Genomic DNA, 14,040 nt, shown 5'->3' on the forward strand with positions numbered 1-14,040 from the left:
CACATTCACACACATTTGTACACAAAGCTTTCTTTCTATGTTTATTTGTTTTGATAGACTGTACAAAGACAATCAAGGCACACATACACTTCCTGATTTCATTAGCATCTCTAGGGGAAAACCAGGACAGATCTGTGTGTAGTGCCCCACTGTTCTCTGTAGTCTGACCATTATCCACTGTAACAGTTGACCACCAAGACTCCCAAAAGAAGCATTTTCTATTCCTGCTTGAAGTAGTTGTAGTTTGAGCACTGGTATGTCAGTTAAACACATTCAGCAATAAATAATGAGGCTGATAGAAACAAAAAATAATTTCAGGGAACAAGAGACCAGGGCAAATTATGATTTAGAAGGAGAGTCAGTATCTACAAAGAGGGGGTATGACTGACAAGATAGTGAAGGCATGAGGTCAACAGGATTTAATAATCTCTCTCTGAAGCATCACACCACAATGTCCAGACTCAGCCTTAATCCATGTGGATCTGTAGTGTTTGTGTTCTGTTATGAGTGACCCGCAGCCTAGAGACATGAGACACTCATTGTCAAAACAGACAAGATCCCACAGGCACAGATTTGATTTGGCAAGACAAATAAAATAAAATCCTACTGTAAATCACTTTATTTAATATACCCTTTAATCTTATATATTTGGAGAGAAAACAACCACAATCATTGAATAGGAGTAATTACACCAGTAATGTTGATAAGGACAATTGGTCCATGTGACCAGTCTCCAAACATTTGTAGAGGGACAATGAAAGGCTCTTCTAACTTCTCTGCTGTGTTAAGTGACCTTTCAACAGAAAAGATAAGAGCCAATAATGTGGCATGAGAAATGCAAATAGCAATGACTCCGAGTTAGTCAATGAGATATGACACCAACCAGACACTTTTTGGGTGTGGATTGGGGCTCTGGCAAAGGGTAAATGGAACATCAGTGGGTGGTATAAGTTATTGTTGGCACGAGATGATGTGTTTGGGGGGGGAGAAGATTATAGTCCATGAAGGCCATTGGCTGAAATGGAGAAGGTGATGTGTGCAAAGATAAATGTGCGTTGATGGAGGATAGGGGAAGGGCCTGGGAGACAAAGGGATGGGGGCACGAGAGCCTTTAGCTCAGCGTATCCCGAACTCGGGCCTGGGGAGCCCAAGGGCTGCACGTTTTGGTTTTTGCCCTAGCACTGCACAACCGATTAAAATAATTAACTAATCATCAAGCTTTTATTATTTTAAATCAGCTATGTAGTGCTAGGGCAAAAACCAAAATGTGCACCCCTAGGGGTCATGAGGACCGAGTTTGGGAAACGCTGCTTTAGCTGGTTGACGTCAACTTGGTCCATGGGGTGGCACCACGCACTTCAAAGGGCTGATCGTTGGCGTAGATGTGGCTACACAGGTCATCCAGAGGGGGCTCAGGGTCTGTGGTGGCGAACTGTGCAGCATCTTCAATCTCCTTCCTGACCGCAATGTCAATCTCCTGCACACATACAGGACAAGGGAAGTTTGGTCTTTACATCCTCAAAGACATGCTTCTGTCAGCTGTAACTATTTTCAATGTGTCAATAATTATGCGTTTTTCAAACATAGACAATGATAGATTCAGATATTTGACTTTGTATCCCTCATTTAATCAAGTGTTTCCTATAATTTGGCAGTTACCTGTACAAAGTATATTGAAAGCAGGTCCTTCCACACAGATGTGGTTCCTGAGTTAATTAAGCAATTAACATCCCATCATGCTTAGGGTCATGCACAAAAATTCTCAGTTGCCCATTATTTTGACTACCATGGCTAGAAGAGGAGATCTCAGTGACTTTGAAAGAGGGGTCTCAAGGGAGCATAGGGGGTTTAAGGCTGTGTGTCAGTCACCAGATCTCAACCCAATTTAACACTTATGGGAGATTCTGGTGTCGCATCCCTCCAATAGAGTTCCAGACGCTTGTAGAATTTATGCCAAGGCACATTGAAGCTACTCTTGTGGCTCATGGTGGCCCAAGGTCTAGGGCTGGGTGATATGGCCTAAAATCATATATACGAGATAGATATACAGTTATATCACAGTACCAGTCAAAAGTTTGGACACACGTACTCATTGAAGGGTTTTTCTTTATTTGTACTATTTTCTACATTGTAGAATAATAGTGAAGACATCAAAACTATGCAATAACGCATATGGAATTATGTAGTAACCAAAAACGTGTTAAACAAATCAAAATATATTTTATATTTGAGATTCTTCAAATAGCCACCCTTTGCCTTGATGACAGCTTTGCACACTCTTGGCATTCTCTCAAACAGCTTCATGAGGTAGTCACCTGGAATGCATTTCAACTAACAGGTGTGCCTTGATAATTTGTGGAATTTATTTCCTTCTTAATGTGTTTGAGCCAATCAGTTGTGTTGTGACAAGGTAGGGGGGTATACAGAAGATAGCCCTATTTGGTAAAAGACCAAGTCCATATTATGGTAAGAACAGCTCAAATACAGTGCCCTGCAAAAGTATTCATCCCCCTTGGCGTTTTTCCTATTTTGTTGCATTACAACCTGTAATTTAAATTGATTTTTATTTGCATTTCATGTAATGGACATACACAAAATAGTCCAAATTGGTGAAGTGAAATGAAAAAAATAACTTGTTTCAAAAAATTCATAACAGAAAAGTGGTGCGTGCATATGTATTCACCCCCTTTGCTATGAAGTCCCTAAATAAGATCTGGTGCAACCAATTACCTTCAGAAGTCACATAATTAGTTAAATAAAGTCCACCTGTGTGCAATCTAAATGTCACACGATCTCATATATATACACACACACACATACACTTGTTCTGAAAGGCCCCAGAGTCTGCAACACCACTAAGCAAGGGGCACCATGAAGAACAAGGAGCTCTCCAAACAGGTCAGGGACAAAGTTGTGGAGATGTACAGATCAGAGTTGGGTTATAAAAAAATATCAGAAACTTTGAACATCCCACGGAGCACCATTAAATCCATTATTTAAAAAAATGGAAAGAATATGGCACCACAACAAACCTGCCAAGAGAGGGCCACCCACCAAAATTCACAGACCAGGCAAGGAGGGCATTAATAAGAGGCAACAAAGAGACCAAAGATAACCCTGAAGGAGCTGCAAAGCTCCACAGCGGAGATTGGAGTATCTGTCCATAGGACTACTTTAAGCCGTACACTCCACAGAGCTGGACTTTACGGAAGAGTGACCAGAAAAAAACCATTGCTTAAAGAAAAAAATAAGCAAACATGTTTGGTGTTCGCCAAAAGCCATGTGGGAGACTCCCCAAACATATGGAAGAAGGTACTCTGGTCAGATGAGACTAAAATTGAGCTTTTTGGCCATCAAGGAAAACGCTTGAGGGAAACCTGTTTCATTCTTCCAGAGATTTGAGACTGGGACGGAGGTTCACCTTCCAGCAGGACAATGACCCTAAGCATACTGCTAAAGCAACACTTGAGTGGTTTAAGGGGAAACATTTAAATGTCTTGGAATGGCCTAGTCAAAGCCCAGACCTCAATCCAATTGAGAATCTGTGGTATGACTTAAAGATTGCTTTGTATCCAACTTGAAGGAGCTGGAGCAGTTTTGCCTTAAAGAATGGGCAAAAATCCCAGTGGCTAGATGTGCCAAGCTTTTAGAGACATACCCCAAGAGAGACCAATACAGATCAAGCGGACATTGGACATAAGCACTCATAAAAAATAAAAAATAAATTAAATTTGATTCTTGTGATACAGGCATTTGGAATATTGTGTTAAAACATAAACTTGAATTAATTTGATATCGCCCAGCCCTACCAACGCCCTATTAAGACACTTTACGTTGGTGTTTCCTTTATTTTGGCAGTTACCTGTATATACTGCCTATTCATACTGTGTTGAATGTGCAGTATATTAGTGAATGTTTGAGAATCACCTTGAGCTCCTCTATGCTGGCCATGTTGTTGCTGAGCATGCGGTCCTTCAGCATGGAGATGGGATCGCTCTTACTACGGACCTCCTGGATCTCCTCACGTGTGCGGTAGCTGAGAAACGGGGAAGAGCGGGGTAGGGATCAGGGGAATGCAGTGTCACTATGGCGGGTAAGAGAGGGCAGGGAGGAGACTACTGGGGGACATAGCAGAGTGCAGGGGCAGCAATATATTAGAGCACTGAAAGCCTTGCTGAATCCCTGGTAGGTCGGCACTGATGGAGTTCAAATAACTTGGAGAAAAAAAAACATAGGTACGTAACAATAATCATGTTAATGACATCAACAATAGTAATCTACTAATCCAATAATAACAATATGGATTGGACTTTTACCTGACCCCAGGATCGCTCATGCTGTGTCCATGGTAACGGTAGGTCTGGAGCTCCATGAGGATAGGGCCCTGAACACAGGTGGTGCACAGAGAAAAAGTCTAAGTTGTGCTACTTTGACTAAAAACACACAAACCTGTGCACAGTACACACAGACACAAAATCAACCATCCTACATACTGTAAGATTGATGCTCACCTTTCCAGATCGGCAGTGATCAGCTGCAAACTTGGTGGCCTCTCTAACACACAGGACGTCCATCCCATCCACCTGGGTACAGATGCATTGTGTGAGATTACGGAATACATTTTGTAAGATGTACATGAGCTTGAATGTATTAGTTAGCGGTCTACCCTGATGCCAGGAATGTAGTCCCCTCTCTTGTAGTATTCGGTGCTGGCAGCAGAGCGCTCTACTGATGTCCCCATGCCATACTGGTTGTTCTCACAGATGAAAATGATGGGTAACTTCCAAAGAGACGACATGTTATATGTCTCAAAGATCTGACCCTGTGGATGAATACAAATTCAGTCAACAGTTGGGGTCAAATCCAAACTTGAAGCAAGTGTCCTTCATATGTTTAATGTATGCAGGCTTCAAGAAGCATGCCTTATGTCAAACCTGATTGGCTGCACCATCACCATAGAGACTGACACACAGCTGATCATTGCCCAGGTACTTGCAGGCCAGGGCTACACCGGCTCCCAGCGGTACCTGAGGGGAAATTAGGCAGGTGTTATATTTGTGAGGGAGAAATCCACCATCTTTAAATCGGATATAAACCGGATGCAAATGATGAGGTCAAAAAAAAGAAATCTAAACGGTATTCTTTCAAATCTAAGATAAAGGAATAATGCTAGGCTTTAGTGAATTACCTGAGCTCCCACAATGCCATTGCCTCCATAGAAGTTTTTAGTGTACATGTGCATAGAGCCTCCCTTGCCCTTAGCAATGCCTCCTCTACGACCTAAGAGAGACAGCAAGGGAACAAAAGACAAAAATAAGGGAAGAAAAAGAAAAGAGAGAAAGAGGAGAGTTTTAATGGTTAGGGAGATCAAATCAGAGGTGCAAAGTACAGTGATTAGATCTTATTAGGGTTCTCTATTAGACTGAGTCAAGTCAAGAACACTCACCAGTGAGCTCTGCCATGATCTCCCTGACCGTCCCGCCCCTGGTGAGGGTGTAGCCGTGGGCACGGTATGCAGTGATCAGGTGATCCGACAGGGTGATACCCCCCTCAACGCCAACCGCACAGGCTTCCTATCAAAGAATAACAAAAACATAATCTCTGAGAGTTTATATTAAATCAAATCAGATTTTATTGGTCACATACACATATTTAGCAGATGTTATTGTGGGTGTAGCAAAATGCTTGTTGCTATTTGAATGCAGTGTGTGTCAGTGGAAGCTGTTGGGAGGAGCTATAGGAGGACGCGTTCATTGTAATGTCTGGAATGGAATAAATGGAACGGAGTCAAAAATGTGGTTTCCATATGTTTGTGTTACATACTGCTCCACTAATTCCATTCCAACCATTACAATGAGTCCATCCTCCTATAGCTCCTCCCACCAGCCTCCAATGGTGTGTGTGTGTGTTCATGTGAAACTGTATGTTTGCTTATAAAACAGGTGAGAGTGATTGTGTGTTCTAACCTGGCCATCGGACAGGTGACAAAAGCCTCTGATAATCTTCTGCTTGTAGAGCTGGTCAGACTTCAGCTCCATGCGTCTTATGGTCTGCATGGTGCGGTAGTACTTCAGTCCCTCCTCCCGGGTCAGAGTGGCTGTCAGGGGTGGGCCCTCCTCCAGACGATGAAGGTCAACTTTCTACAGGAGGGAACACACACACACACACACAATGAGAACTCAACAAGGCAGACCGTGAGTATCAAAATCAGCTACACATTTTTAGTATATTTTTTGGGGTTTTACCTTTATGTCAAAGGTGGCCTCAGGAGTGAAATCAGCATATGAGCGTGACGCCACCACCATGCTGGTGGCCTAAAAAAAACAGAGGACACTTGAGAAATGCACTCCACATGTACATTTAACTAGACATCATCACGTCTTTTCACAACACAAATCTACTTCGCAAGACCTGCGTTTGGGCAAGCCAGGAGAGGCAGCACAAAAGCATCTGCAGTAGGACAGACCCAAAAAGTAAGAAGTAGAGTGAGAAACCATGGGATGGAACATAGCTATACTTCCAGAGGTTGATCCACACACCACAACAACGAGACTGAATAAACACTCCATTGCCACTGATAAGCACCAGTGAAAAGTCTGTCTCGAAAAACACTGAACCAATCAACTAACAGGAATGCCTCATTGGCTGAAAAAGACATATCCAGAATATTTCCGACACACTGAAAATCAAATGTGTGTTCAAATGTGAATGGTTAATGAAGGAGAAATATATTATTGTGTTGTAGACCAAATGTTGAGGTGGGCAGGTTCACACAACCAGTCAATTCAAGCTCTAAGGAATATGGGTAATTATCACACCATGGGATAGCCTTAGTGTGAGAAAACAGGCAGATCACAGCACCTGTGCATCAGGGCATGCAAAGTACTGTAAAAGCATGAGTGGTGGTGAGCGGAGGAGTGTAAGATACAGAGGGGCTGCCAGTACTCACAGCAAGCTGTGGCTCTGGTAAAGGAGTGCCTTCAGTCAAGCTGAGGGTGATCTCAGGGCGTTGAAGCAACGCTATGTCAGTATTCTGGCTCCTCTCTGCCAGCTGAAGCTCAGATATGGATGAGTCAGAAGCGTCGCTGTTAGTACTGATGTCAGGTTCCGAAACGTTTAATTCCTGAGTCGGTTGGTCCACGTTAAGAGGTAATTCTGGTGATGTTAGTTCTAGCGTTAGTCAGTCAGAGTTCATTTCTGCTTCTGTTAAATTGTGGTCTATGATGGGCGCATCAGAGGTTAATGGAGGCTCTGGTAAAATGGATTCTGATACTTGAGAGTCCATCGCAGCTGACTGTTCAGATAAGTTTGATTCTGGAATAACTGGGTTTGTACCGAGTGGTTCGCATAAAGTTAATTTTGAAACAGAGTGGACATTTAAGGGTTCTTCTAAAGGTTCTAAAACAGTCAGAGCAGTACCTGTTAAGGGTTCTGAAACAGTCTGGGCAGTACCTACTAAGGGTTCTGCTTCTGAAACGATCAGGGTAATATCTGCTAAGGGTTCTGAAACAGTCAAGGCATTATCAGCTAACGGTTCTGAAACAGTCGGGCCAGCTGCAAAGGGTCCTGGTGAGTTAAGATTTGGTTGCTCTGATAAGGATAATTCTGAGACTGGCGGGTCTGTATTTATCACATGCTGAAGTGATGTTAGATCTGCAAATGGTTTGTCAGTGTCAAATGACTCCTCTTCAGATTTACTGCTAAAGGCAGGGGACCGATTGACCAGAGTGGGCCTCTGGGGATTCTTCAGGTATTAGTCTGTTGGCAATTGTAAGTTCTGTGATCAGTACAGCACTGTGGTCTGTTTGGTTAAATGTTAGATCAGTCTTTGGCCTGTTGAAATCGTCTACTAGAGGACTGTGTGAGACCGAGTATAAATCTGTGTCTGGCTTGTAGGGTAGTAGTGCTGGATCTGGGTCTGGCGGAGAGGTAATATCAGCATACTGACCCTGGACCGCCAGCAGCTGCAAAACAGCCCTGCGCATGGAGGACTGGGGAGAGAAGAGCCAGGCAGAACAGTCACTGCAGAGCCGAGAGCAGGGGTGTCAAACTCATTCCATGGAGGACCGAGTGTCTGCTGGTTTTTGGTTTCTACTTTCAATTTGTGTCCAATTAAGACCTAGACAACCAGGTGAGGGGAGTTCCTAACTAATCACTGACCTTAATTCATCAATCAAGTACAAGGTAGCAGTGAAAACCCGCAGACACTCGGCCCTCCGTGGAACGAGTTGGACACATGTGGTCTAGAGGTAAAGTCAGCACATTACCCACTGAGGGGTCTGAGAACAGCAGTTAACTACTGCAGCTCAAATAGCTAAAGGTCTGGTGGTTGTTCTGAAGGTGTTGATCCAGTCCAATAGTAAAAAGCTATTCTCATCTGCATCATCTGAGTGTTGGGCCAAGTCTTCTATGAAACAAAACTAACCTTTGAGCAGGAATACGGGACAAAAGGAAAATGTGTTATTCCACATAAAAATAAAAAAAAACTGCACCAACGAAGGCCTTTCAATTGACTCAGACTTAAAACACATAGGCTAGTTCTAAACCACATTGTCCACACTCATTACCTTACTAACCAAACAGTGGAGGCTGCTGAGGGGAGGACGGCTCATAATAATGGCTGGAACGGAGCAAATGGAATGGTTTCGGAGCCAACGTTGTTGATACCTTTCCACTTATTCCGCTCCAGCCATTACCACGTGCCCGTCCTCCCCAATTAAGGCGCCACCAACCTCCTGTGAACTATAGCTAACTAGTACCTACCAATCAGATCACTTTTGTCTTTGCCAAAGCAAATGCACTAGGCGGTTGGCTCCGAGACCACTTTCCAATGTGAAATAACTAAGTAGGCCTAGCTAGTAGCTATAAATGAATGAGATATACCTATGTGTGCGTGTGAGAAAAAAGCCAACAAGACGAGCTATTAGGAGCAGATAGCAAAGCATAATTGCTTAAAGAGATCATTTCCAAATGAAAATTATTCTAGTGGGGTGGGTAAATGCAATGTTAAATGATGCCGTAATTGGACCCCAAATAAATAACTAAATGAATGAGTGAGTGAAAGTATAGAACATAACGGTGCCATGTGAAAGTGAAAGAAATCATTAGGAATAAAACTGGAGCACAAAATAAGCAGAGTTGGGTGTGCTACAGGGATTGTATCACGGACTACACTACAGTAAAACCACATCTTACCTCTGACACAACCTGGGCTCCCTACCAGGCAGCCAATGGGAGAGAAAACCAGAGAAGGGAAGGAGTGAGAGAGTACATTGGAAGACATCAAGAGATAAAGAGATGGATCAATTAGAGAATCACAGGAGAGATTATATTGTCAGACATGAAAGAGATAATTCTGACAATTCTGTGCCACATTAAATGTTTGAGTTGTGTTATTCAAGGTGATCAGCCAATCATTGAAAACAACAGGTGATTTTTGAACTCCCTGTGATGGCCGCCTTATGTTCCTCCGTCAGAAGCTTTTTATCAGCATTGAGACCTTAGCTACTTACCAATGGATATCTTGATTAAAAGCTGACGTTGTGGCAAAGAAACAAAACGCAACCACTGATGTGACATGAGGAGACACTCTTGAATCTAACTAGCTAGCCAGCAGACTACCATTGGCTGTGATAATGATGCTGGAGATTATGGTGTTTCAAGACAACGGGGAACTCTAGGAAAGAAACCGAGGTCAAATCATGACGTCAGTGATCTTCAGGTCGGAAAGTTGGATCACTAGAAAGATGCCACAGTTTCCGACTTGTAATTCTGAGTTGGATGACCGTTCAAAATATTTTTCCCAGTCGGAGCTGATTTAAAGGTAGTTTCACAAGCCAATGCTAACTAGCGTTAGCACAATTACTGGAAGTCTACAGGAACAGTTAGCATGCTAGCTGTTCCTGTTAATCCGACTCTGGGGAAGTAGATATATGGCTTCATTGCCAACATCTATCCATTTAATATGGAGGAAATTACAGTCATTGGAGCTAATTACAGGGTTTTTCCTTTATAGAAAATTCTTAGGCGGGCCATCTAAGTGGTAATTTTCCAGATGAAAAACAGTTTGTGTCAGCTTAAAAAACCAAAACCAGATAGAAAGCATGCAGAAAATATATTGAACTATATTTCTTTTGAAATAATACCATCTGAGAACTAACAATAAAAAATAAAAATAATAAAAAATGGTATAACTTCAGAAAATTTGCTTTACAAAAGCAACATTTTCTCTACGCCACCAAGATACTTTTCTAGGTAATAGACTGTTAGAGTTTACACTTCCAATCAACTGTGGAGGTCAAAATAATGAAATTGTCTACCAAATCTATTCATTTAAAAATGTTGATTGCAGGTACTTCTACTTGCCATTATTCACCTATGAGCCTCCGTCAAAAGCTTTTTCTCATCATTGAGACTGTAGCTACTTACCACTGGATATCTTGATTAAAAGCTGACATTGTGGCAAATATTTGTTTTTCTAACATACACTACTCTCAACCAGTTTCACCTGGAATGCTTCTCCAACAGTCTTGAAGGAGTTCCCACATATGGTGAGCACTTGTTGGCTGCTTTTCCTTCACTCTGCGGTCCGACTCATCCCAAACCATCTCAATTGGGTTGCGGTTGGGGGATTGTGGAGGCCAGGTCATCTGATGCAGCACTCCATCACTCTCCTTCTAGGTCAAATAGCCCTTACACAGCCTGGAGGTGTGTTGGGTCATTGTCCTGTTGAAAAACAAATGATAGTCCCACTAAGCACAAACCAGATGGGATGGCGTATCGCTGCAGAATGCTGTGGTAGCCATGCTGGTTAAGTGTGCCTTGAATTCTAAATAAATCACACACCATAACACCTCCTCCTCCATGCTTTATGGTGGGAACTACACATGCGGAGATCATCCGTTCACCCACACCACGTCTCACAAAGCCACAGCGGTTGGAACCAAAAATCTCCAATTTGGACTCCAGACCAAAGGACACATTTCCACCGGTCTAATGTCCATTGCTCGTGTTTCTTGGCCCAAGCAGGTCTCTTCTTATTATTGGTGTCCTTTAGTAGTGGTTTATTTGCAGCAATTCGACCATGAAGGCCTGATTCACACAGTCCCCTCTGAACAGTTGATGTTGAACTCTGAAGCATTTATTTGGGCTGCAATTTCGGAGGCTGGTAACTCTAATGAACTTATCCTCTGCAGCAGAGGTCGCTCTGGGTCTTCCATTCCTATGGCGGTCCTCATGAGAACCAGTTTCATCATAGCGCTTGATGGTTTTTGCAACTGCACTTGAAGAAACCTTCAAAGTTCTTGAAATGTTCCGTATTGACTGACCTTCATGTCTTAAAGTAATGATGGACTGTCATTTCTCTTTGCTTATTTGAGCTGTTTGACATAATATGGACTTGGTCTTTTACCAAATAGGGCTATCTTCTGTATACCCCCTCTTCCTTGTCACAACACAACTGATTGTCTCAAACACATTAAGAAGGAAAGAAATTCCACAAATTAACTTTTAAGAAGGCACACCTGTTAATTGAAATGCATTCCAGGTGACTACCTCATGAAGCTGGTTGAGAGAACGTCAAGAGTGTGCAAAGCTGTCATCAAGGCAAAGGGTGGCTATTTGAAGAATCTCAAATATAAAATATTTTGATTTGTTTAACACTTTGGTTACTACATGATTCCATATGTGTTATTTCATAGTTTTGATGTCTTCACTATTATTCTACAATGTAAAAAATTGTAAAAATACAGAAAAACCCTTGAATGAGTAGGTGTGTCCAAACTTTTGACTGGTAGTGTATGATGGGGGTCCCTGGGATACTGGTTTGCCTGGGCGGGGGTTTGAAAACCCCTGATCCAACGCACTGAAGTCAGTGATTTCCGAGTTGTCTTGAACTTTGCCTGGAAACTCAACTTTGAATTGCATAGAACTCTAAATCTGGCAGAAATGAGAGTTTGAATTAGTTAAGTTCTCTCGCGACCTCAACAAACCAAAATGTTGAATAAAATTATATTTTAGGGTTGTCCGTGCTGTTGGTCCTTTTGGAGGTAAGAACGTGAGAATATAACCACAGGAAAGTATAATTACATCAACTTTTTAAAACACTGGTAGTGTATTCTGATTTCTATCACCTGAAGTGTAACTGGTGTAAAATGGCTAGCTAGTTAGCGGTGCGCGCAAGTAGCATTTCAATCAGTGACTTCACTCGCTTTGAGACCTTGAAGTAGTTGTTTCCCTTGCTCTGCAAGGGCCGCGGCTTTTGTGGAGCGACGGGTAACGGTGCTTCGAGGGTGACTGTTGTCGATGTGTGCAGAGGGTCCCTGGTTCAAGCCCAGGTAGGGGCGAGGAGAGGGACGGAAACAACACTGTTACAGAAGCATGCGCACAATATCAAAATAGATACACATGTACGTGTTTACATGGTTCTGCGCATGCTTTAGGTCAGTACTGCCCAACCCTGTTCCTGGAGAGCTACCGTCCTGTAGGTTTTTGCTCCAACCCTAATCTAGCACACCTGATTCTAATAATTAGCAGGTTGATAAGATGAATCAGGTTAGTAACACCTGGGGTTGGAGCGAAAACCTACATGAGTCTAGCTCTCCAGGAACAGGGTTGGGCAGTCCTGCTTTAGGTAATAGAAAACTCAATGAACTACCAGCGCTTTGAAAAGTTGATGTAATTATGCTTCCTGTGGATAGATTCTCACATTCCTACCGCAAAAATGACAAACCGCACAGACAACTGGTAAATTACGTTGAAATACATATTTATTCAACATTCTGGCTTGTTGAGGTCGTGATAGGAAACTTTCCTGAGTCAAACTTTTCTGCCCGACGTACAATTCTATGCAATTGAACGTCGAGTTTCCAATCCATGAGGACAACTATTTTGACAAGTTGGCAGCTAACGATTGGTTAACTAGCTAGGTAGGTATGTGATTCGCTAGGATATTAGCTAGTTAGCAGATTTACATAATTTGCCAAGTCATATTTATGTGAAGCCAAGGGCGGCTGGCTAGCTAGCTACTGCGGTATGGGTACGAATCGGGGCCTATCCGTATGGCAAGGTCAGGACGGCAACTTAACTGGTCTCGGTACTTTGTATCCTATGCTAAAATACTATACATAAACAATACTTACATTTCTGCTTGCACTACCCCTCAGCACGTTGGAGATTATTGTCAACATCTTTTGCATACTATTTGGCAGCCAGCTATCTGCAGAAGGTTTTCCCTTCCGTCCTTCCTGTCAAAACGAACGCTACCAAAATGACGTTACGGACAAACCAAACGTCGACTGCAGATGACGACATGCGCTACTTTCCCAAAAAAAATGCACGCGCTTCGAGATATAGCAGAAGCATAGGCCTCTGCACGAGCGAGCGAGTTCCTCTTCAAGCATTTGATTGTAAAATGAATTACCAGGCACTTCGATTATGTTTAACGGCGGTAGGCATCCAATAAATGTTGCATTACCGTCGCCAACTAGACTGGGGTATAGCTTATACTTTACGTGGGGAAAAGAGAAAAATAAAATAAAGACCCTACCATAACCCTACACTCATTAAAAACCCACAAACCTATCCCACTATTTAAATCTATCTAATCCTACCTCAGGCCAACAGCCTGGAAGGACGGGACTCCGCCACTCAACACACCCTGTAACTCTTCTGACGTCAAATCTCGTACACCCAAATACATTTCTGCAGCTGCCACCACAACCTCTATTTTCTGTGACTTACGTGCTATCCCTGCCGTACAGTTGATAACCATTGCTATGAATGCTAAAAAGCCAATCTTACTATAGCATATCACTCGTTGGCCTATGACTCTGTACTGGCACAGACCTACTACTCACACAAATCCTCCCAGGATCCCTCCCCCTTGACCCATCTTCCTCTACTTTCTTCACTGCCTCAGCAAATGACAGACACCCTCTGCACTACTCTAACCCTAATAACCTCAACCTGCCTCTCTTGCACCAGATATTTCTGATCCCCATCCTCATGGGCAACGGTACAATTAACACATACTGCTTCTTT

The 14,040-nt window shown here is 42.8% G+C and overlaps 1 protein-coding gene across 2 annotated transcripts; it reads right to left on the reverse strand.

Annotated features, from left to right (window-relative positions):
• Nucleotides 1-10: 10 nt before the first annotated feature.
• Nucleotides 11-13,287, reverse strand: LOC311100218 (pyruvate dehydrogenase E1 component subunit alpha, mitochondrial-like). 2 transcript variants are annotated; one of them, XM_084141035.1, is made up of 12 exons: nucleotides 13,140-13,287; nucleotides 9,196-9,216; nucleotides 6,246-6,314; nucleotides 5,967-6,140; nucleotides 5,447-5,573; nucleotides 5,189-5,280; nucleotides 4,935-5,027; nucleotides 4,667-4,822; nucleotides 4,512-4,583; nucleotides 4,317-4,384; nucleotides 3,928-4,036; nucleotides 11-1,477 (listed from the first exon to the last, which is right to left on the reverse strand). In XM_084141035.1, the coding sequence occupies exons 1-12, from the start codon at nucleotides 13,194-13,196 to the stop codon at nucleotides 1,313-1,315; spliced, it is 1,203 nt and encodes a 400-aa protein (XP_083997161.1). In that variant the 5' UTR covers nucleotides 13,197-13,287; the 3' UTR covers nucleotides 11-1,312. The 2 variants fall into 2 exon arrangements, with proteins under 2 accessions (XP_083997161.1, XP_083997162.1); XM_084141036.1 differs by lacking the exon at nucleotides 9,196-9,216 and having other exon boundaries at nucleotides 13,140-13,281.
• Between the last annotated feature and the right edge of the window lie 753 nt (nucleotides 13,288-14,040).

The sequence above is a fragment of the Coregonus lavaretus genome, assembly GCF_964263955.1.
Source record: "Coregonus lavaretus genome assembly, chromosome: 24".
Taxonomy (NCBI): domain Eukaryota; kingdom Metazoa; phylum Chordata; class Actinopteri; order Salmoniformes; family Salmonidae; genus Coregonus; species Coregonus lavaretus.